General features: G+C 38.0%; 1 protein-coding gene across 1 annotated transcript in view; it reads right to left on the bottom strand.

The window, feature by feature from the left end:
- Xrcc5 (X-ray repair complementing defective repair in Chinese hamster cells 5 (double-strand-break rejoining)) overlaps positions 1-25,392 on the bottom strand; it is a 93,276-nt gene that overhangs the window by 55,615 nt on the left and 12,269 nt on the right. The window contains 7 exon segments of the mRNA XM_013012022.1: positions 2,007-2,097; positions 3,352-3,489; positions 9,708-9,770; positions 14,239-14,351; positions 17,851-17,989; positions 20,277-20,391; positions 23,463-23,693. Of these exon segments, the coding sequence (XP_012867476.1) occupies positions 2,007-2,097; positions 3,352-3,489; positions 9,708-9,770; positions 14,239-14,351; positions 17,851-17,989; positions 20,277-20,391; positions 23,463-23,693 (890 nt within the window).

Genomic DNA, 25,392 nt, shown 5'->3' with positions numbered 1-25,392 from the left:
GATACTGGCTATGCTAAAAATATTCTCTAGTTATACAAGTACTTAAGCTGAGTTTTGGTTTTCTTATTTGTGAAAAGAGCAGTTTAGAGTAGTTGACTTCTTAGGTCTTTCTAAATTCACTCCTCAGTTAACCTTTGGCAACAGAGTATCATAACAAGAGTTTGTTCTTGAAAAATAAACTACACCATATAAACACCAAATTCTCTATGGAGAGCTGAACAAAATATTAAGTATTCAATGAGCTAATATTTTTAAAGTAGCAACTAGCAAGGCAGAAAAATATTTTAAAAAGAATAAACTCGCTAGTAGTGAAGCATAAACTTCTAAAGACTTAATAGAACTTTTATCAGAGTGCAACACCTTCACAGGAAGATGCTATTAGAACAGAGTAAGTGAATTTCTTCATAATCTCCAGTCAGCTCTCTCCTTCTGCAAAGCATCATGACACTAGGCACACTGCATATGCTCTTACCTGCCAACATGTCTTAGCCCACTCCATTCAAACCCTAAAGCTCCTTGATGGCAAAAACATGACAACTACTCTTCTTTATGTCTCACTGAATACCTACCAGAAAAAGCAAGTGCTCCTCAGTAAAAAACCTATCGAGTCAACAAAAACGGCACAGCCCAAAGCAATGTGACTGAAAGGTAACTTCCCCAAACTGCTTTGAACCACGGGTAACTTTCAGTCTGCTGATTCACAGCAGTTCAGTTGTTGAGCTGAAACACTGATTTGGGATTTAATCACTAGGTAAAAGGTGGAAAAGGGTAAACAATTCCATAAAAGTACTTTATTCTTCTGCTCCTCACCTTTTCAGGTATGCCTTTCATATACAGACACTTATTGTGAGACATTGCCTTACTGTGTGTGAACTTTCCAGGGAAGGTTTCAAGCAATAGCACAGCCATCTTCATCTTAGGCTTATTAGTCTAGTGTCTACCTGGTAATAGTTAATAGCTGGACCTAACATAAGACCATTCTGTGAACTACCAGCTAGTACCACTAGTTAGCCTCGGGCGAGATCACTGACACTGTAAACCCCACAGAAAAAATAAACAGAATTGTCAAATTGCAGAATTCACATCAATGGATTGAAAGATATTTAATGTATTAGACTCTGGATGATTTATAAAATAATGTCTCAACAACATTCTCCTTAAAATAGTCTACTCATTGAAAGTTTGGAACCATCAAAAGGCAAAGCCATACTGTAACACAATGCTAACAACACATTATCCCTTCTTGCCTCCATCATATCATCACGTGACAGAGGGACTTATCTCTAGACAGAAGGTAGACACCAGCACTAAGGAGCCACTTCCAGCTTTTTATTTTTCTGCTTATATGGTGCTGAGGAATCAAACCCAGGGCCTCATGCATGAAAGGCAAGCGCTCTACCACTGAACCACCTTCCCAGCCCCTCATTACAACCTTCTTAAGCAATGAGCTCTCTGGAACACTGGACCTGAGACTGTAACAATCACTCTATAGTCAGATGCTTAAGAACAGTTTTCTCATCAAGCTCAAAGTAATTGCTGAAAGCAGGAAATACATAGCAATGCGACCTGGATCATTGTTGTTAATTACATAGGAAGGGCAAAGAGGAAAGTTAAACCTTAGCACTGCCACTTTCATTTCAAAGATATATCTGATTTTATGTAGGCAAGTAAAGACATAGGTTTAATGCTACATGCTAATTCACTTTAGCAGGGGCAAATTTTCTGCTCACAACTAGAGAACAGACATTCCACACCAGCAGGCTACTCCCTGATACATACTCAAACTCAGAAGTGAAACATGACACTGTGGACAGTTTAGGGGAAACCAATCCCCACTAATGGAAAAATAGTTGGTGAACTACCATCATTATTATGTGGGTCTGTGATTGGAATCTAACTCATTCTATCCTGTACAATCATGGCCTCCATCAATGGCTGCAGCCAGGTGGTTTCCCAAGGTCAAGCTGTATGTAGAGTCATTAGAGAGCTACATGGAAATAACTCACCCGAGGGAGTGAATTTCTTATTATTTTTCAGTGATGAAAACATGTACTGCCGCAAGTCTTCCATGAAAGGCAGCTGCACATACACTAAACACTAATGAGAAAGAAAAGAGATAAGAGCAGAAGCAATCAAATTAATGGCAAAATCTATTTTTTTAAAAAAAGGTCCCAATACAAAGGTATAATGCCTATGTGCCTCTGATCATACAAAATAGTATTTATTGAAATGTATTCCAGAAAATGGAAACAAGAGGATTTTCTTTGTGGTTGTTTTTGTTTTTTTTTTGTCTTGTTTGCACATTTATCTGTCTTTGGAAGGGCAAAATAGGGCAAAGAAATAGGGGGACAAAGGGTGAACAAATGCAGCTGTAGTATCCACTAGACAACATGTTGGGGAAAGGAGGGAAAAACTGGGAGAATGAGGGAAGTGGTGACATTGTCTAAAAAGAAATATATTCCTCACCTGACTTATGTAACTGTAACCCCTCTGTACATCACCTTTATAATAATAAAAAAAATGTTTTAAAGTTCCCAAATGCTGTGAAAGTGGCACAACAGAAATATTTTAAAATTTGGCACGTGAAAAATAGTGTTTTGACTTCTGTACTGACTATTCACAAGTGCAATAAGTATAAAGGAAACATAAAAGAAATGCTTCAAAGAAGACTGCTAAATTCTAACTGTAAAATTGCATGACCAAGTAGAACAAAGGAGAAAAGTCAGGGTGCCTGGAAAGCTGACCTGGAAGTACAAGACATCTTTATATTTCCACCACACTAAGTTCTCTGAGAAATAGGAAACAACATAGAGTTCTCATCTCTATTTGACTTTATTCCCTGACACGTGCCAAGGTTTTTTTATCTGCATCAATACAAGGGGATTACATTTGATGTGAGATGCATATAAATAATTAGACTCACCCCTCCTCTATCATTCTCCCTTCCTTTTTCCTCCCTAGTCCTGTATTGTAAACAGAGAAGCCCCAAATAAACTGAATTTCACAAGGTTCATATCAGAACCACTTCCTCAACCTTTACTCATAGCCTTATTTGTTAAAATGGAGGTGATTTCTATACCCACATTGGATTAGAAAAGGTAAAAAGAAGGCCGCAGTTAACTTGTATGGATTTAATAAGAACTAAAAAAACAAAACAAAACAAAAACCAGTAGTATCAGCAGCATTAACTTGAGAGCTTGCAAGAATGCAGAAGCTAGGCCCAATCCTAGACCTACAGAATTAGAATTTGCATTTTACCAAGATCCCCAAATAATTCCTATACATGTTAATGCTTCTGAACAGTGCAAGGAATGGAAAGAAAATATGAATAAAAAGACATGTGGGTTTTACCTCATAAGCTTCTTTGATGAGAGGAAAAGCCACACCAACTTGAGGGTTAGTTTTTGTGCCATAAGCATATCGAATTATGGCAACCATATCTAATTCATCCAAAGCATGAATCAAGGAGGAGAGTGCAACTGCTGCTGCCTGTGAAAAAAGATGTGGCTATTATAACATATCCAAGGTGTAAGAGGGTCAAGAAAAGAAAAGCACCTTTATATAAGCACCATCCACTTTCTTTCTATCTCAAAACTTTTAACTTAGCTGGGCATCAGTGGTTCACGCCTGTAATCCTAGCTACTCAGGATGCTGAGATCTGAGGATCACGGTTCAAAGCCAGCCCAAGCAGAAAAGTCCGTGAGACTCCTATCTCCAATTAACCACCAGAAAACTGGAAGTGGCACTGTGGTTCAAGTGGTAGAGTGCTTTCCTTGAGCTGAAAAGCTCAGGGACAGTGCCCAAGACCTGAGTTCAAGACCCTGACGGACAAAAAAAGACAAAAAACAACTTTTAACTGCCCCTAGGCACCGAAATGTAGTTCAGTGATAGAGGCCACTTAGATTCGTAAGTCCTGGATTTGATCACCAGCACCACCAAATGAAAGAAAGAAAGGAGAAAGAGAAAGAAAGAAAGAAAGAAAGAAAGAAAGAAAGAAAGAAAGAAAGAAAGAAAGAAAGAAAGAAAGAAAGAAAGAAAGAAAGAGAGAAAGAAAGAAAGGAAAGAAAGAGAAAGAAAGAGAGAGAAAGAAAGAAAGAGAAAGAAAGAGAGAGAAAGAAAGAGAAAGAAGGAAGGAAGGAAGGGAAGGAAGGAAGGAAAGGAAAGAAAGGAAGAAAGGAAAGAAAGAAGGAAGGAAAGAAGAAAGAAAGAGAGAGAGAGAAAGAAAGAAGAAAGAGAAAAAGAAAGAAAAGAAAGGAGAAAGAGAGAGAAAGAGAAAGAGAAAAAGAAAGAAGAAAGAAAGAAAGAAAACTTTACCCACTTTAATACTTTATTCACTTTAAGGCTAAACTGTACTTTTAGTGTCCTTCTTTTAGGACTTGATGAACAAGTCTTCCACTATTGCTTCATTCAACTTTCCTTCTCACCTGAATTTATATCTTTACCCTATAAATTTAAAGTTGTTTTAACAAATCTTTGTTCCACTCTCTCCATAAATTACTGCTATATCTATCTTTCCTTCTCAAAATTTAATGGATGGGCTGGACACCAGTGACTCATACTATTATCTTAGCTACTCAGAGGGCTGAGATCTGAGGGTTAAAGTTTGAAGCCAACTGGTGCAGAAAAGTCCATGAGACTCATCTCCAATTAACTACCAGAAGGCCAAAAGTGGAGCTGTAGCTAAAGTAGTAGAGTGCCAGCTTGAGCAAAAAAAATCTAAGGAACAAGCCTCAGGACCACAGCATGTACACACATGTGTATGTGCATGCACGCACATACACACACACAATATCATGGAATAATAGCTATTTCTACTTGCTGTTTCCACTGCTTTGAACACAATTATTCTTCAATCTAACTCAACTGCAGCCTCCACTTCCTTACCCATCCATGGCCTAGTTGCTGGATCCTTGGCTCCCAATGTTGCTGCTGCTAGATACACAGTAGCCTCTACCCATTCACACACCTATTTCTTTGACTACAGATCTGGAGCCAGATGCTAGTGGCTCACACCTGTAATCCTACTCAACAGGCTGAAGTCTGAAGATGCTGGTTCAGAGCCAGCCCAGGCAGGTGAGACTCTCATCTCCAATTAACCACCTAGATACCAGAAGTGGAGCTGTGGCTAAAAGTGGTAGAATGCTAGCCTTGAGCACAAAAGCACCCAGGCCCTGAAATCAAGCTACAGGACCAACACAAAAGAGAGAGAGGAAAGAGAGAAAGATCCAGAACTGCTTATAACTCAAACTACACTTCTTCTCCTCCTTGTTTTTTCTTCCTACGCTCCCACTTTCAATAACACTACCAACCACTCAACCAAACAAGAGCCTTTAGTAATGCCACTTTTCTCACCCCTCAACTCTATGTGCGATCTCTCAAATCCATCACTGCCTCTCCCATTCAACAAGCTGATTGTGTTGCTCCCTTCCATCAAAACCGCCAATGATTCCAGACTCAGTGAGCAATCAGTGACCTCAGGTGGGTCTTAAACTTCCCCCATCTGGTTCTTTTGCTCATATAACTTCCACCTGGCTATAATGTGCACGCCAAATCTAACTCTAGCTTCAAACCCATTTTCAAGGTTCAGGAGATTGATGACCTCTCCATTAGATTTGCTTTACTCAGCCCTCTCTCTCCCAAACTCCCCAAACAAAATGTACTTTCCTAGTGTTACATCTAACCTGTATCAAAGCTAATCCCAATTTCATCTATAAAAACTATGGCCTCTGTACTTTGCCATGGAAAGCCTCTACAGATATCTTAATAGATAAATTCAGCTCAATGTAAAGAATACTTACTTAGTGCCTATTCTTTGTTAGGTACTCTTTTAAGTCTTGTCAGAAAACAAAAGTCCCTACCCTCACTGAGCTAATACCTTCTTTACTAGCAGAAATAAAAAATGTGCCTAATAAGTGGTATATGTTCTAATCAATCCTATATGAGAAGATCAGGTAGCACAAAGGGAATCTGAAGAAGTAATTAATTACTTCCAATTTGTTTGGTTGCTTTTATTTGTATCTGACAGGACCAATTAGGATATCTTACATTAAGTAAGGATAGGGGTTATGAAAGACTACTACATTATAATGCTGTACTCTACCTCTGCTTAACTCAACTGCAGTTCCATTTCTTCTTTCTCTTCTCCCCTTCTCTTCCATATAAAATGCAAACAAGTAATGTACAGATTTTTTTGGAGGTATTGGAATTTAAAGCCAGGGCTTCTTGCTCCTTACACAGGCTCTCTCTACTGATGGAGTCACACCTCTTGTTCTTTTGATTCTGGTTATTTTTGAGATAGAGTCTTTCTGTTATCCTGGTGTCCTGGACTGTGATCCCATCTAGTTATAGCTAGGCATACACATCATTTCCAGCTATTAGTTGAGATGGGGGTCACTCAAACTTTTTTTTTTTGGGTCCAGTCGTGGGGCCTGAACTCTGGGCCTGGGCGCTGTCCCTCAGCTCTTCAGCTCAAGGCTAACACTCTACCACTTGAGCCACAGTGCCACTTCCGGCTTTTTTTCTTTTTGCTTATGTGGTGCTGAGGACCCAGGGCCTCAGGCATGCAAGGCAAGCGCTCTGCCACTGAGCCACCTTCCCAGCCCCTCACTCAAACTTTTTGCCTGAGCTGGCTTTAAACTACAATCCTCTCATCTCCATCTCCCAAGAAACTTAGTATTATAGGCATTTATCACTTGCAAATGGCTACAAAAAAATTTTTTTGGGGGGGTGGGGGTCTGGTTGTGGGGCCTAAACTCTGGGCCTGGGCGCTGTCCCTTAGCTCTTCAGCTCAAGGCTAGCACTCTACCACTTGAGCCACAGTGCCACTTCCGGCTCTTTTCTTTTTGCTTATGTGGTGCTGAGGAATGGAACCCAGGACCTCAGGCATGCAAGGCAAGCACTCTACCACTGAGCCACTTTCCCAGCCCTACAACAAAAATTTTTAAAGGAAGCTATTCACAGAATGTGAATATTTTTAAATAATGCTCTCCATCTAGTTTAATAACCCACATAATGCACGAAACTGGTGGCATTAGAGGCATTAACAGGGATGGAAATCTGACCAGCTCACAAGAAAATAAGTAATCCTTCCTGACAAAATGATTCTTCATCTGGAACAAAACTCACCAATTCACCTGTCTGGTAAGAAGCATAGATTATTTCTATTCCACATGATCATCCTTTAGATGTGTGAAGAGTGCTATTATGTCTGTCATCCTTCCTACTCCCTTATCTACCCACACAAGCCTTCCCAATGCAATTACTTCACTGGAAGTGCTCATACAACATAGCTTCCTCCTCCCCTGCATAGCTCAGAAGCTCTCGGTAGATATCACCTTTTGGCCACCACATCAAAAACTGACACCACAGAATAGTCTCCTGCCATTAAGAGATGAAGGCATCTTTATCTGAATAACCTCAAAGTGACACTACAATATATAATGTGAAAATTCACCACAGAAAATGGAGGTATTCTCATCACACACCACAAAAACAGAGTTAAGAGGGAAATGCTCATGGAACTGATGCCATCTGAGACAGCCTGCCCTATCTTTAGAAGTACCTGTACTTTGCAAGCAACAATAATTTTAACCCTAGCTTGACTTGGGAACCTCCACAGCTCACCAATCAGAGCTCATCTGCTCCCTCAGATACTCTAGGGAACCTTCTTTCATAATAACTGGCATAGATTTTTTTGACCTAATAAAACCCTCGAACTTTCCTATGTTGTTCTTACTAGAGGCCATCAGGTCTGTGTATGTATGTGTCAGAGTGTAATCTTATCTGGGTTTGTTTGTTTATTGCCAGTCCAGGGACTTGAACTCAGCAGGTGGGTGCTGTCCCAGAGCTTTTGCTCATATCTAGTGCTCTACCACTTGAGCCACACCTCCACTTCTGGCTTGTTGGTGGTTAACTAGAGATAAGAGTCACACAGACTTTTCTGCCTGGGCTGGCTCTGAACCATGATCCTAAGATCTTAGCTTCGTAAGTAGCTAGGATTATAAGCATAAGCCACCAGTACCCAGCTGCAATTCTATTCTTTATTCCAAAATTTTTAAGTCTCTTTATTGGAGATTTGACTTGACATAAAAATTAGTTACCTATTAGAGGCCAAATCTGAACTACACAATTCACGAGGCTTCTCTTAGTGATGAAGTCTAGAGAATCATCCAGCACATGAGTCTCAACATATCCTTGTGATATAATGTTCTTCACTGAATACCCAGCAATTTTCATGAAGTGATTAGAATTTCCTTTGTGTGAAGGGATAAGTGGTAGTTAAAACTTCAGCAGAAATTTTTTTAAAAAAAATTACAAGCCAGGCTGCGGTAACTTATATCTATACTACTAGCATATTCAAGAGGCTAACATCCAAAGATTATGGTCCAAAGCCAGCCACGGCACAAAAGTCAAAAATTCTACCTCCAAAATAATCATCAAAAAGACATTATCACTGAACTGAGGAAGCAAGAGGAATGAGGTCCTGAGATCAAACCACAGCACTGATAAAAACAAAAGAGAAGTCATACCTTGACACCATGTACCAGGCTAGCACAATTTCTAAGAGGACTAGATTCAAAATATGATTAGATTCTTGTCTAAGGTGCTCTGCTAGATTCACTTAGAGTAGAGACCAAGCATTTTCTTCGCCTAATTTTAAGTGCTTTCATAGAACAATGACATATCCCATCTAGATGAGCAGCCAGCTACTCCCCTTCAGGGTTAGACAGTCGGAGCAGTGACGGCTCACACCTGTAATCCTAGCTTTCAGGAGGCTGAGATCGGAGGACTGAAGTTCAAAGCCAGCCCAAGCAAGAGAGTCCATGAGAGTCCACTTAATCACCAAAAAAAGCTGCAAGTGGGGCTGTGGCTCAAGTGGCACAGTGCTAGTACCCGTTAATACAAAAGCTCGGGGACATATTCCAAGCCCAGAGTCCAAGGCCTAGGATGGGCACTTTAAATTTTAAAAAAAGAAAAAAAAAAAGACTAGACTCCCTGTTACACCAATACCTTAACAAGTTCTCTATATTATTTGCACATTTCAAATGAAAATTCTTCCTAACTTAGAAACTTACTTAATTTGTTGTAAACAGATACAAGATCAAAATCTCCCAGTTATGACTGACATCTTTAAAGGAATAGTAAGCTTTAACTTGGAGGTTAGAAAGAAATATGTACAAAGAGGGTAAGAGAGTAAAAAAATGCAAATATCAAGGTCTGCTAGCCAGGCAGAAACTCATCTAAAAAGAGAAAATCTTGGGAAGATAGGAAAAGAGAGAAAGAGAGGGGGAATAGAGGAAAAACAAATGCCCCCAGTGATGAAGTTGTCCAATGAGTCACTGAAGTACTCTCCAGGGTGCTTATGCAAACACTTAATGTTCAAAGCTTATAAAAAAAAATCTAATTTTAACCTTACCCCAATCCTTCTTAACATTTGACCACAAAATCCCAAACCTAAGCACAACTGTTCAAAATAGAACATTTAATACTTACCTGGTTTTCAACTGTATGACTATACCCTCAGTTCTTGTGTTCATGCTAAAACAAACTTATCATTTCTCCATTTTCAGAGTTAAAGGTCAATGAATTTTACAACTGCTGTTGCATTAATTCATGCCATTTGAAACTATAACGCCACAAACAACCTACTTTCATAAAACAACAATTTAATGCCATAGCACTACCTAGAAGATCCACAGCCAACTCACCTCATCACCTTTTGCTGCAAAAACCTTTAAAACTTGATTTCCCATAAAGAATCTCCTCTGGACCTACAAGATTAAGAGAGAGAAAAAAAGTGGTCTTGACTCAGAGGAAGAAACAGATGTCCTACATTGCTAAGAAATTCTCTTTAAAATAGTTTTAATGGAAAGCATATTCACAGCTACTAAAAACAACTTATTATATTATTTAAGGCTCAGTTCAGGTCACCTTAACACCTAGTATTGTGCCCTGAATTGTCCTGGGCATTACAAACATTATGGCATTTGTTAACAGGCCATAATTATGTCTTTGAGGCGCTTATATGGATTAACATGAAACTAATGGCAATGTAGTACCTCAGACCAAGGTTTTATGGTATCAAAGAATGTGGAAGAAAGGAAGTAAAGTTGATCATGAGGGTTTCAGGAAGTTGACATCTAAGCCTACATCCAAAAGATAAGAGGGAACTCACAAAGAAAAATGTCTGGGTACAAGGTCCCAGGCAGAGACAAAAGTCTGGAGTGACATAAAAGCATAGGACATTCAGGGAGATGCTTCTGGAATAGTGTGCCAGAAGAAAGATGGGAAATTAGATTCGAAATTTAATAGACCATGAAATCTCTTAGAAACAAAGTCAAATGAACTGGACTTCATCCTTAAGACAAGTGATGAGGCTCTGATGAACTGCAGTTGACTCAAGTGAAGAACAGATTTTAGAAGGTCAAGATTGGAGAAAGTGAAAGTAGTTAAACCAAAAATGAGTACTGCAGGTCCTATTCACTCTTTAAATTCCATCAGCGTATCTAGCAGAATACAAGGTAAGTGAGGCATAGGAGCTCTACCAATATTTGATTAGAAAAAAAAAATACCTAACAGTTCCTGAAATCATAACCACATCTTCCTCTACCAAGATTAGCTTCTCTCTGATATATGTAATCTGGAGCCTGGAGTTTATTTATAAGAACATGCCATGTGCTATACTAGGTGACATTTTGCTCCATTTTTTTTTCTGTTCTCCCACCTCTAAACTAAAAAATTTGGAGCACTCTCACAATAAATAGCAGCTCAAGCCAGGTGCTGGTGGCTCACACCTATAGTCCTAGCTACTCACAAGGCTGAGATCAGAAGATCAAGGTTTTGCCAACCTGGGCAGAAAATCTTATCTCTAGTAAACTACTCAGAAAAAGCTGAAGTGGCACTGTGGCTTAAATGGTAGAGTGCTGGCCTTGAACACAAAGAAACTCAGGAACAGAGCCCAGGCCCTGACTTCAAGCCCCAGGACCAGAAAAAAAAAAAAAATAGCAGCTCAAGAAGTCTACCAGCTAGGGTATGAAGCAGATATAAGTTCAAAGTCCTTTCATCTCCATATCTTTTCACTATGTGAAAATCAGTATTCTTTCAGGTATAATGCCACATGCCTATAATCCCAACACTTGAACACAGGTTCAAGACCAACCTGGCTACATAGCAAGATAATGTCCCAAAATTAACAAAAAAGAGAAGAAAGAAAGAAAATCATCATTCTGAGGCATATTTGAATAATAATTTTAGTTTGCTATATTCATATATATTTACTTGCCCTTTTACATATTAGAATTTGTATATTCTCTATTAAAGAATAGCTAATGGCCAGTGCTGGTAGCTCATTTCTGTAATCCTAACCACTCAGGCCAGATCTGAGGATTAAGTTCAAAGCCAGCCAGGGTAGGAAAGTCTGTCAGACTCTTATCTCCAATTAACCACTAGAAAACCAGAAGTGAAGCTGTGGCCCCAAGGGGTAGGAGCACTAGCCTTGAGCTAGAGCTCTAGCCTCAACTAGAGCTCAGGACAACCCAGGCCCTGAGTTCAAGCCCCATGACCCCCCCCCAAAAAAAACTAATGGTATCTCTTCTTAATATACCTAAATGACTTAAAAAACAAAACAAAACAAAACGCCAGCCAGATATTTGGAAGAAATTCTGGTTAAATTCTTTCCTCTCTAATCAATACTCAGAACACTTGATAACTTGTAAAGAAAGAAACTGAGCCAGGTGTCAGTGGCTCACTGGCTTACATCTGTTATCCTAGCTACTCAGGAAGCTGTGATCTGAGAAACCCTGTTCAAAATCAGCTCAGGCAGGAAAGTCTGTGAGACAAGAAAGACTGAGACTTATCTCCAAGTAAGCACCCAAAGAGCTGCAAAAGTATAGCTGTGGCTCAAATGGGAAAGCACTAGCCTTGAGCATAAAAGCTCAAGGACAGCATCCAGGCCCCAAGTTCAAGCCCCAGGACAAGCACAAAAAATGGAAATAATAAAAATAAAAGAAAGAGAGAAAATCAAAGGGTCTTGAAATTTAAAATAGTTCACAATTAAGAAGCAAAACAAAACAGAAATCAGGCTGGGAACATATCTCAATGGTAGAGCACTTGCTAAGCATACAAGAAGCCCTGGGTTCCATCCCTAGTACCACAAAAACAAAACAAAACACAATAGAACAACAGCACTAGAAACATAAATCCAAAAGCATGAACATTTTTACAGCAATTCAATCCAGAAATGTTACACTTGTCAACACCCAGTTTCAGGGAAGGGAGCATAATGTATCATTTTACTGGTTTAGAAATAATCAGGGAATGGAATTTTAATATGTGTGATTTTATTGCTTTGGAAAGCATCACTAGTCTGCTAAAATGTGTATGCTCATATTTTATAATAGTTGCTATGGAAAACCCTGTGCTCTTACCATCATGTATCCTTTTGTTAAGCAATATGTATGAGCACAAGTATGTAAGCTAGACTATTCAAAAATGAGTTTGTGCTTCCACTGAACAGATTACCACTAAAATAATAGCATAACCCAGTAGGAGACCTGGTTTAAAATCCATTTTTACCATCTTTCAGTTATATGACTTTACGCTTGTTACTTAACAGTATGGAACCTCAAATTGTCAATCTAAAAGATGCCTATCATGGCACCTATTAAAAGGGAAGTATGGATTAAATGAGAATTTATACAAAACACTTCATACAGTCTAGAATACTATAACTATTCAACAGATAGTAGTTATTATACTTCATCTTCACTGTATTTGTCTGAGGTTGTACTTAAGATAAAGTTGATTTTTAGCTTAAAAACAAAAAGGTGGACATGTTAAACAGTAACCCCTTTCTATGCCTACTTTTAAAATCTATTGTTTAAAAAGTTGGCTTACAAAACATTTTGTGGTTTTTATAAGTTAATTTTAGGGCTAGGCATATAGTGCATGGCTGTAATCCCAGCTACTAAGAAGGTAGATACAGAAAGATTGTAGTTTGAGGCCAGTCCTGGCACATTACTGAGACCCTATCTCAAAAACAAGCTAGGATTAGTTGTGTCTAAGACTGGTCCCAACTACTCTATAGGTGGAGATAAGAAGATGGATGTCTCAGAGAAAATCAGCACCAGACTATCTGAAAAACAAAAAGACTGGGTCATGTGTGTGCAAGCAAAGCAAAGATACTTTTCAATAGGACAGTTTGTATATATTGGTCTAAATGAAGTGTCTGTTTCACTGAAGACTCATAATAAGCACTGCCTTTAATAATGATGTTATACTTTTGTATTTGTTCTGAAGTAAACAATTCCTTTAGTAAATCTTTTCAGAGCATTGTTTAGGGACTCTCAACTTCCCAAAAGTATTTATTCGTACCAGTAAAATCCTACAGTTTAAGTAAATATTCTTTAATTTGTTTGGCTTATGAGTTTAAAGACATATGTAACAGTCTGGACAGTCATAAATACAATTCTCCACCTTGCTGTTATTCTAACACCAAAGGGCACAGGGAATATAAGCCAAAGCAACATGAACAAGCTCAAACTCAGAATACAGAGTCATATTTATTCATTACAATTCTCATGTGAGCTCTCCAATTAAAAACTCTGTCCCTATAGTAAAAGTGCACACAAAAACGTTATAGATAGATAGATAGATAGATTGATTGATATTTGCTCCAATTTATTTCTTTGCTACTTACCTCAAGAATTTAATCTAGAGCTCTTAGAATCTCTGAACAACTCTTTCTAAGAGAGTATGAAATATCCATAATGAATTATTTCATTTCCTATTGTGTTGATTTTGTGAACCCAGCTTTGGTGCCTAAAAAACACGTGACTTATGGATGTTTACATCCTCTAACACTACAATGGACATTGAGAAGAGTTGATGCAAATTCAAAACTCAGAATTTCAAACCTCTCAAACATTCTGTTACACATGACAGTTTGGAAAGATGCAATACAATAGCAAAGAACTAAGTGCTGTTTCCTTGAGGGGACTGGAAGCCATGCAGGTCAGCAATGGGAAGAATGATTAAGTTGAATCTACTCTTCCAATTTATTCTGAGACTTCTCTAAATTTTGACTTTTCTCTCCAAAAAAAATCAAAGATACCAACACCAACTCCCGAGCAACATTTTAGAAATAAGTATACATTATAAATAAAATACTCAATCAAAAGCACTCCATTTCAAGTGCTTTTCTTTCATATTTTGTTCACAATTGCATTGTAATTGCTGTACCTGAGAAGATCTACAAAATCCCAAAACAGAGAAGCACTTTCCATCTGATTTATATTTCATTTGTTCCTCATCCACTTTAGAGAAAGGAACTATATCACTTCCATAGCGGAACCCTAGAGAACAAGAGAAGAGCATCTGTTAGGCATATGGGGCCTCATTTTCTCCAAGCTGAAATGAGCGCTGTGCTACATTAACAACACATGCACATTCCACAGCCAGTCTCCATCTTCTAGTCCCTGGAATCAAAATTCTGCCCCTTGTGATCAAGGAAAAAGGCACAAGCCACATATATACAATATCTAATCCATTAAAATCTAATTACATTTTTTAAGTAGCATCTTCTGTAACTTAAGTTATCTTACCAACTACTCAACCTAGATTAAAGACTGTAGCAAATGCAACAGACTAGTTATACTCCAAAGATAAACCATGGCTGACTAAAGTACAAGCATGATTTGTCAACATAATAAAAACACATTTATCCAGAAATCTGGAGATTCACAAGAGAAACCACTCCTAGGAAATTTTTAGAACAAAATATTTTTTAAAAATAATAATAAACAAATTTGTTTTTTCCCTTCTGCTCCCCAAATTATACCAACATTAAATACAGTGAAAACAGGGGTTAAACCATAGGGGAGGGACATACAAAGCAACAAAAAATTCACATATAAATACGTTAGAAACAATAGCAAGAAAGAAAAAAACCACTTGTGTCCTTATCTTGGTTGACCCATTGCAACAATGAGATATACAAGACGCTATATCGAAAAACGAACTTTACAATTTAGGTGGGGTGATGTAGTTGTGGAGATGGGAGGAAAGGGATGGTAGGAGAAAAACAAAGGAGGAGGCAACAATGTTTGATAAGAAATGTATTCATTACCTTGCTCTTGTAATTGTAACCCCTCTGTACGGCATTTTCACAATAAAAAACTTATTTAAAAAATAATAATAATAAACAAAAACATCTGCTAGAGATTCAAATACCTAATAGAAGAAGCCAAAGCTCCTCTTTTGTTTAGAAATTTTCAGTTGATTGGGCATGTATTTTTCTCCATTTATTGCTGGATTTTCTTCCCCAAGACACACACTATTTAGAATATTTATATAGACTATTGGCTTCAAAAAACAAAAAGAAAGACAAAAATTTCAACCCTGTTCAATGGCCTCATATTTATGGAAGACTCCGCCTCTTCCTTATGCAGAATCTATTGTATATTGTGAGGAAAAGGATCATCAAAATGCAAAGATGTGGGCTTTAGGTAAATGCACATCTTTATCCCAAGAAACAAACAAACCAAAAAAGAACTTGTAGAAAAGAAAAGTGAGAGAAGGGGTGGGTTAGGAGCAATGGGTGACAATGTTGTCAGACACTTTGTATTCATATACTGTTTTGTAGAATGGGAACTTCTTTGTACAACTACTTAAACATAATAAAAAATTTAAAAAACGAACTTAGAGGTTGGAGGCAGATTCTTCTTCAATCTAGTGTTTTACGTGTTCCTGTTAGTCTAATGATGCCATGTGTTTAATTAAAAAGAAATGCATTGCAATTTCATGTACATCTTTTTAAAAAAGACAGCAACAAAAAACATATGGTACATGATTAAGAGCTGTATGTAAACCAACTGTTTTTCTAAATTTTCTTTCATCAGTCATTTATTTCAGTTCTTTAATAGGACAACTTGAAAGTTCAAATTAAAATGTGCTTCTTCTATGTAAGGGAAAATAACTCTAACTTTGTACATGGCAAAATATACAAGAGACTATAGCGTATAGTCACATCCCTTTGCAATGTGTGCACACTAATTCCTCTGTGTAACTTTAAGTTACTGAATGTCCTTCCACCTTGTTTCCATATCTATAAAATAGAATAGCAAGACTGCCTACTTCATTAAGTGGCTATGACAATTAAATGACAAAAAGCAGGCTGTCAGTTAGATATACTCTAAAAGCCCTACTTCCCTGCTCTTAGTCTTTCTTTCTTCCTTCCTTCCTTCCCTCCCTCCCTCTTTCCTTTCCTTCTTTTTCTTTCTCTCTCTCTGTCTCTCTCTTTCTTTCCCCCTGGTTCTAGGGCTTAAACTCAGGGCCTGGGTGCCCTGAGATTTTATGCTCAAAGCTAATTTTCTACCCCTTAAGCCACAGCTCCACTTCTGATTTTTTTGTTGGCTAACTGAAGAGTCTCATGGACTTTCCTGCCTGGGCTGGCTTTGAACCGTGATCCTCAGCTCTCAGCCTGTTGAGTAGCTAGGATTACATGTGTGAGCCATTGGTGCCTGGCTTTCATCGTAGCTTTCAATCATGCTATTCTTACACTATAGACCAGTACTTCGAACAGGTATAAACTGATGGAGTCGTGATTCTAACCCAATTCTAATTCTAAATTTCATGTTCTGTACAACTAAATTGAGATTAAAAAATAAAAATAGTAGAAATTTTGGAGTGTTAACTACATCCCACCAGGAGAAAGGAATCATAATCACCACCACCTTTAAATTACTGTAGTCCCTAAACAATGAACTATACATAATGAAATACAGTGCCATAGATTTAATTTTTTCAAGAATAGCAAATCAAAACTATACAAGGTAATACATCGCCTGGCAATAATTTTACCTAAGGATCCTGGTTGTTGTTTTAACCATTATTTGGGATCTTATAATTTCTACTTCTGGGACATTCAGATATTCTCAGTTACTTTCAAAGTTGTTGGGACAAAAATACTATATAGGAACTGGATGCTGGTGGGCTCACACCTGTAATCCTACTCAGGATTACTCAGCCATTCAAGAGGGTGAGATCCTAAGGAACTAAGTTTGAAGCCAACTCCCACAGAAAAGTCCATGAGATTTTTATCTCCAAAATTACCAGCAAAAAGCATAGCTGGAGGAATGGCTCATATGGTAGTATAGAATGACAGCCAAGCAAGTGTTGAAGCCCTGCGTTCAAACTCAAGCACAAACAAAATAAATAAATAACATATATAATAGTATAGATAGTAAACAAAAATTATATATTACCCTATATTATATATCGTAACATTATATAATATAGTACAATTAGTATATAATATTATATGATACATAGTATAACAGCAATAATATAGTAATATGTATTACATGTTATATATATAAAATAATAGGTACAATTTTGACGATCTTAGCACAAACCATAACCACACAAATATTTTCTTATTCCACTAAGGTAGCATAACTAGTAGGATATGAAACATGAAACTGGCACTTGGAAGAATAGTTATCATGGAAGTAAAAAATTAAAATAAAGGAAACAAACAAGCAGAAAAAAAAAAAACACCTCCCCTTACTACCTTGTTTTAGCCAGTTTAGCTATTCTCATAGCATGGGAGTTTCAACTAGAATAAACTTATTACACCCTGTCACTCCCAGCAGAGTGCAATCCTCAGGCACCCTCCTAGGAACCATCCTGCCCACTGATGGATAGGACCAGGATCTTACTGTCCCCTCAGAGTTGCAGCTCTGTAACTCAGAGGAGTATCTCCAAGTGCACATTAGTATAAGTCTTAACCTGCCTCACACCATCTTGAAGACAATCTCTTTTAAGCAAAAGTGCAAACTCTTCCCAGCATACCTTGAATAGTATCCTCTTTGGAAACTTCTGTTTCATCATCATCGTTTAAGCAATAAACTGTTTCTCTTCGTACATCTTCTTTCTTTAGGGTTCTTGCATCCACAATTATCCAAGTCTTTCTAGCTTTTGTCTGTATAATCTTATCTCCAAATGACAAATAAATGGAAAAATAAGGAAAGACTGGATTCTCGTTGATAGCAGATGAAAACCTAATGTGCTCTCTCATTCAAAAACAAACACTCAGCACAATTACTCTAGTTATATTGTTTTGAAGTTTTTTTTTCTTGCCTATTATGCAACTCCTTAGTTTAGTTCCTAATAGAAACACCTTATAATTATTTCTACTTTTCGTTTTTCCCCTAAGATAATCTGCAGATAATTATTAATATCTGGACAAATATACTCCTTATACAAAACCCTCAAACTGTCTAATAAAGGGGACTGTATACTATTTTTCCAATAAAAAGAAATCAATATATTTTGAGAAGAAAATCAAAATAGTAAAGGAGAGACTATTCATATATCTAGGGACACTATTCTAAGCCTTGATAGAACCAATAAATATTTAGTTCCAAGTTTCTCATGATATGGGCTGGGAATGTGGCTTAGTGGTAGAGTGCTTGCCTCACATGCATGAAGCACTGGGTTGATTCCTCTGTACCACATAAACAGAAAAGGCCAGAAGTAGCGCTGTGGCTCAAGTGACAGAGTGCTAGCCTTGAGCAAAAGAAGCTCAGTGACAGTGCTCAGGCCTTGAGTTCAAGCCCCAGGACTGGAGGAAAAAAAAAAAAAAAAGCCGTGAGCAAGTGGCTCACACCTGTAATCCTAGCTACTCAGGAGACTGAGATCTGAGGATCACGGTTCAAAGCCAGCCAGGGCAGGAAAGTCCATGAGAGTCTTATCTCCAATAACCCACTGGAAAACTGGAAGTGGCTCTGTGGCTCAAGTGGTAAAGCGCTCGCCCTGAGCTGAAGAGATGAGGGACAGTGCCCAGGCCCAGAGTTCAAGCCCCATGACCAGAAGAGAATAAAAAAAAAAGATTCTCATGATATATCATGTGTTTGAAAGAAAGTACTGAAATACATGTTTTTATATTTATTTTTTATACTGAAAAAAACTTCTGACCAGGCACTGGTGGCTCACCCCGTAATCCTAGCTACTTAGGAGGCTGAGATCTGAGGATCACAGTTCAAAGCCAGCCCAGGCAGCAAGTCCATAAGACTCTTATCTCCAATTAACCACCAGAAAACCAGAAGTGTCACTGTGGTAGAGCACTAGCCTTGAGCTGAAGAACTCAGGGACAGCACCCAGGCTGAGAGTTCAGGCCCCAGGACGAAAACAAAACAAAACAAAACAGCTGGGCACTGGTGGCTCACACCTGAAATCCTAGCTACTCAGGAGGCTGAGATAAGGACCGCAGTTCAAAGCCAGCTGGGGCAGGAAAGTCTGTGAGACTCTTACCTCCAATAAACCACTCAGAAAACTGGAAGTGGCACTGTGGCTCAAGTGACAGAGTGCTAGCCTTGGGCGAAAGAAGCTCAGTGACAGTGCTCAGGCCCAAAGTTCAAGCCCCACGACCAACAAAAGAAAGAGAGAGAGAGAAAAGAAAAGAAAGAGAGAGAGGAAGGAAGGAAGGAAGGAAGGGAGGGAGGGAGGGAGGGAGGGAGGGAGGGATGAGAAAGGGAAAGGGAAAGGGAAAGGGAAAGGGAAAAGGAAAGGAAAGGAAAAAGGAAAAGGAAAAGGAAAGGAAAGGAAAGGAAAGGAAAGGAAAGGAAAGGAAAGGAAAGAAGGGAGGGAGGGAGGGAGGGATGAGAAAGGGAAAGGGAAAGGGAAAGGGAAAGGAAAGGAAAGGAAAGGAAAGGAAAGGAAAGGAAAGGAAAGGAAAGGAGAGGAGGAAGCTCATGTTGGGGCTTGGGAAAGACATGCTTACTCATACTAGGCTTTCATCAAATAATCATCACCAGCAACTCACTCTTGAAACTATGCTATTATGTACAAATGTACATGTATTACAAAATGCAATTTCACACTAACAGCTCACCAGTTTTTGACATTTTAGATGCTACTACTATCAGATCACTAATAAGTAAATTAGGTGTGAAGAAATCTTCAAACTCTGAACTCTGGTATGTCAACTACATTCCTGAGATATTACAATGACAAGTTAATTCATTATTTTTCTTCCAAAAAGACAGAAAAGCCCAAAGAGAAAGAAAAACTCAAACTATATTATACACAATTCTTAAAACTTCTCTTGCTAGCATGCCTTTTTAAATAAAAAGCTAAACAAAGATTAAATAAAAAGGGAGAACTGCCAGAGAAGGAGTAATTATGCTCTGAATAACCCACACATGAATTGCCAGCTCCTTACATAAGCATCTTGATCTGCTCTAACATTATTTTTTAAATGTCTACTTGTTACTTACCGATTTATAAGCCACAATCCTTATAGACAAATTGGAGCCAATGGTCAGTTGGCAGGGCCAGGGCATGGAACGCCTCTCAATTTTCTTAAAGGCATTCAGTTGTCGCAGGCTCTCACTTTATAAATAAAAATATAAAATGAAACATGGCTAGATGATGATGCACTTACTTTTCCTGAATGAGAAATGAACTGTTGATGATTATAAAGAGAACAGCAGGGGATGGCAGGAAAATGACAACCGAAAGTTGAGAGAGAGCCAACACAAGTGAGTTGGCTTAGAAGGAAGTCAAACTGGGATTTACTATACTGACAGGTGAAAAGGAACAGCTTTATCTTTCTTTATTCAACCGTTTCTTTAACTCTGCCAGTGGCTCTTAATATTTTTTTAGGACCAAGACACCTTGGAGCATATGGTAAAAATGCATTTACAAATAAGTTGATACACAATGTAAAAGGTTCACAAAAAACAACAGACCTAAGGATAAGAACATCTACTCTGAGTGGGGAGGGAAGGGATGGTAGGGGAAAAACAAAAGAGGGTGTAACAATGCTCAATAGGAAATAGACTCATTACCTTGCTCATGTAACTGTAACCCCTATGTACAATATCTTTACAATAAAAATATATTAAAAGAAAAAATAAGGGGCTGGGAAAGTGGCTCAGTGGTACAGCACTTGCCTTGCATGCCTGAGTTCGATTCCTCAGCACCACATAAGCAATAAGAAAAAAAGCCGGAAGTGGCGCTGTGGCTCAAGTGGTAGAGCACTAGCCATTCAGGCCCCACAACCAGACCAAAAAGAAAAAAAGGAAAAAAAAAAAAAGAAAAAACAAAAAGAACATCTGCTCTGGGATGTCAGAGGAACCCCACTAGAACCTCCTTGCTCAAAACACAGACAATTCATTTCTTAAAGCCAGTTGTTTTGCCGGGCGCTGATGGCTTACGCCTGTAATCCTAGCTACTCAGGAGGCTGAGATCTGAGGATTGTGGTTCAAAGCCAGCCCAGGCAGGAAATTCCCTGAGACTCTTATCTCCAATAAACCACCAGAAAACCAGAAGTGGCTCAGTGGCTCAGTGGTAGAGTGCTAGCCTTGAGCTGAAGAGCTGAGGGACAGCGCCCAGACCTCCTAGAGTTCAAGCCCCACAACCGACAAAAAAAAAAAAAAAACGCCAATTCTTTTAAATAAAAGATAATATTTGTTTCTATATGCATACAAAACAAAGTAACAACTACTAGGGGATAAAGGAAATTATAGTCTATATTTAGTCTTTTAAAGGAAAAAACTCTATGTTTTTTTATTAGTGGGAAGGAGGGCTGGAGGAGGGAAAGGTACTGCTTCATTTAAACAAAAGTAAAGATCACTTCTATTTTTATCAGTTACCCATCAAATCCAACAGAGAAGATTATAGACAAGGTAGTATCTGTGGTATTCATTAAGATAAAGGGCAAAGGAATTAATGACCAACTACACTTACCACACAACCCAGGCCTTACAGTTGATTTTCTTGGTACATATGAAGTGCAGATATAGGAAGAAGTAGAGAACTATCTTACATTATCCAGAGTTATGGACAGGGAGATTTCAAAAGACTATTTCTTCATTAATTTACAACAAATAGTAGAACAGATAACACATCTGGCATACTGCTACCAAAATTTATAATACAGCTAGGCTATGAATTTGTTGGGGAACAAATGGGTCTGAGACAGGTCAACTCTGTCTCATAAGACATTACTAATTCAAGCATGAGTCAGGCCTAAAACTTTGATGGAGGGAAAAATCCTAAATATCAGAGTATAAGATATAACTTTCAAGAACAGCCAGATTCATTCTGCAGTAGAGTTAGATTTTACCAGGTAAAAGTCAAGTTGTCTTCCTAAGATCCTCACAGGGATAAATCTGCTCAAGTGCTGCTCAGTACAATCCACTTGTAATTATGCCTGCCCAATAGGCAACTAAGCACTTGAAATATGACTACTGTGACTGGTAGACCAAATTTCAAGATTTACTTAATTTTAATTAACGCAAATGGTCTCATGTGTCTACTGGCCACTATATTGGATGGCAAAGTGCTTGTCCACACCTTCATGGCAGACCCAAAGTCAAAGTTGCTTCAAATTGCTAGGACAATGCACAACAAATTCCCTGTTTGCTATGATCTACAGAGGAAAAAAATTTTTTAAATAGTAATTTATATAGGCCTATAACTTTTCTCCATGTTACTATGGTTAATATGCTAGCTTAAGGCATATTCCCAAAATTGAAAGAGAAATAGCACACAAACATACCTGCACAGACTGTGACAAGAACACAAATTATTCCAAGATACTTAAGGTAAAGGATTCCTATTGAGTTTTTAGCAATCACTAGGAAATTACAACCCCATGTATAAACTTTCTATTTACCTATAATTTGTCAAAAGGGTTCATATTTACAAAATGAAGATGTACTACTTGTCAATTATGGCTCACCAGAAAAAAAAATTTTTTTTTTGATCAGTCATAGAGCTTGAACACTGGGCCTGGAAGCTGTCCCTCAGCTCTTCATCTCAAGGCAAGTTCTCTACCACTTGAGCCACATCACCACTTCCAGTTTTCTGGTGGTTAAGTCTCACAGACTTTCCTGCCTGGGCTGGCTCTGAACTGAGATCCTCAGATCTCAGCCTCCTGAGTAGCTAGGATTACAGGCGTGAGCCACCGGTGCCCAGCGCCAGAAATATTTAAAAACATAATTAAGAAATAACTTAGAACAGATATATATTACAGCTACTTAAAAATATTCTAGTTGCTGAATGTTTACTTTGAGAAGTTGGCCTATACTGCTTTTATTTTGTATACTGATTATTAAGCCAGAATTTATTTATGAACATCAAACAGTACTAGCCCTAAGAATCTGAGTTCACACAAGCCCGTAATCCCAGCAACTTAGGATGCTGAGATCAAAGAATCATGGTTCAAAGCCAGCATGAGAAAAAAAAAGTTCAAAACATTCTATCTCCAATTAACCAGCAAAAATCCCAACTGGAAGCATGGTTCAAGTGGTAGAGTGCCAGCTAGGAGCAAAAACTCTAGCAAGAGTACAAGGTCCGAGTTCAAATACCAACACACATACACACACAGGGGAGACCTGTGACTGAAAGAAATTTATGTAAGATTAAAAGTTGTCACCAGTGTCTTCACTTCTTACCTGAAGGAATAAATTTCATCCAATCCATCTTCACCTTCTAAAGACATCATCATCTTTTCTACCATCTGAATACCTTCTTTTTGCTGCTTAGTAAATCCTTTTAGAGGAAAGGATGGTTCAGAGTGGTCCAAGCTGAAGTTGCCATCTCCTCTGTCCCCAGTTCCTTCTTTCTTGCCGATGGAGAAAGGCAAACTATCCAGAAAAGACCAGCAATAGTTAAAAAGACAAGCTCTGATGCTAAATAATCTTGTTACTGTTACCATTAGCTATGAGAAAACAAGCATGTCAGTCAACTCACCAAACTTCATATTTTTCATGTACCAAATGACTCATCTACCTCACCCAATATTGTTTCAATTTCAAGTGACTAAAACTCCTTTAACTTAGTAACAGGGGGAAAAGGATATTTACCAGCTTACATAACAAAATAATTGAAAAAGCAGGCATGGCCTGAGGATCTCAAATGCCAGAATATCTGACACTCTCCATATGTTCAACCATATTTCACCTTTATTTGAAATCAATCAGTAAACCAACCATGCACCAAGTAATTATTAATGAATTCCTATACAAAAATCAGAAAGTTACTTGATATAAGGAAAACTAAACTTTATTATGTTTTACTCCAGTTATCTGAATTGAAACCAAAATTAGGTTGGTATTAATAGTCTTAAAAGCTATTAAATAATCAATATATAAACTGAAAAAACCACCAAAATGTTTTATGATAATACTTTATATGGGTAATATAAATGCTTTCATGAACACAATCCCATTTAATCCTTACATTAAAATATAGATTTCTATCTCCACTTTTTTTAAAAGAAACTGAAGGAGTTTGGCCAAACTGAAATAATTTGGCCCAAACCACATAGCTAATAAAGAACAGAGCAAACAGTCACCTGACGGAAGGGCATGGTTCTTTCCACTGTAGCACACACTGTCTTACTTTACCCCTGGAAACTAAAAGCTAAATAAACTAAAGGCTCTAATTTCTTGGAGAGCACTCAACATTGTCTGTGGTCATTCCAAAGAGGATGAATATTTTTTAAAGCAATTTCTCTATCATTTCACTTCCTGTATTTAAAATGAGGCTTTTGTTTGTATGTTTTCTACATACAAGCATAATAGATTTGAGTGGCCCGCATTTCCTATCAGATATGAGCAAGGAATAGCACAGAGGGCTTACTTTAGGTGTTTGGTTTTGCCATAGCATTAACCAGAAGAGAAAAATGACATGAAAAAATAGAGTCAAAATTTTATCTTAGAAAAGAAGTTATAGTAGCAGTTCTTTCTAGTTCCTATTTGATCAGAAGTAAGTTTCTCAATAGTCAGTAGAAACTGAAAACTAAGTTCAAGGACCAAGCAATCTAATCCAACTAGAAAAATCAATCATATAGGACTATATCAAACAACAAAATCATAAACTCTTTATGTTGGTGGGTTTTAACACAAGAAAACCTATTTCCTAAAAACAACAACAACAAAAACACAACTAGTCAAATAGTGAGCAATAGATGAAAAGGTTGTCTCTCTTTTCTACACACTTTGCTGTGAGGCACACACCAAGAAATAAACAGATAAGAAGCTTCCCTTTCAAATGACTTTGAAAAAAGAGCAGTATGGTATGCTTCAGCTGTTCAGAAGCAACTTGAGTTCATGACCAAGGAATAGGAAACAGAAACTAAGCTGGGATTCTGAAGTACTGAAAAAAATAATTCAATTAGAAGTGTCACTTCAAAAGTACTTAATCTCTCTGAAGTACTATCTTAAGTACCAGTTTGATGGAGTATTCTGAACTTCTTTTCCTATAGTCCTACAGAAAGGAGATGTCCCTTAACAGTCTTAAGAGGTAGGTTGTGTGTGTGTGTGTGTGTGTGTGTGTGTGTAAAGAAAGAAAGACAGAGAGGGGGGCTGGGAAGTTGGCTCA

The sequence above is a fragment of the Dipodomys ordii genome, unplaced genomic scaffold (assembly GCF_000151885.1).
Source record: "Dipodomys ordii isolate 6190 unplaced genomic scaffold, Dord_2.0 Scaffold1, whole genome shotgun sequence".
NCBI classification, from domain to species: domain Eukaryota; kingdom Metazoa; phylum Chordata; class Mammalia; order Rodentia; family Heteromyidae; genus Dipodomys; species Dipodomys ordii.
This window is presented reverse-complemented; position numbering and strand designations above follow the sequence as displayed.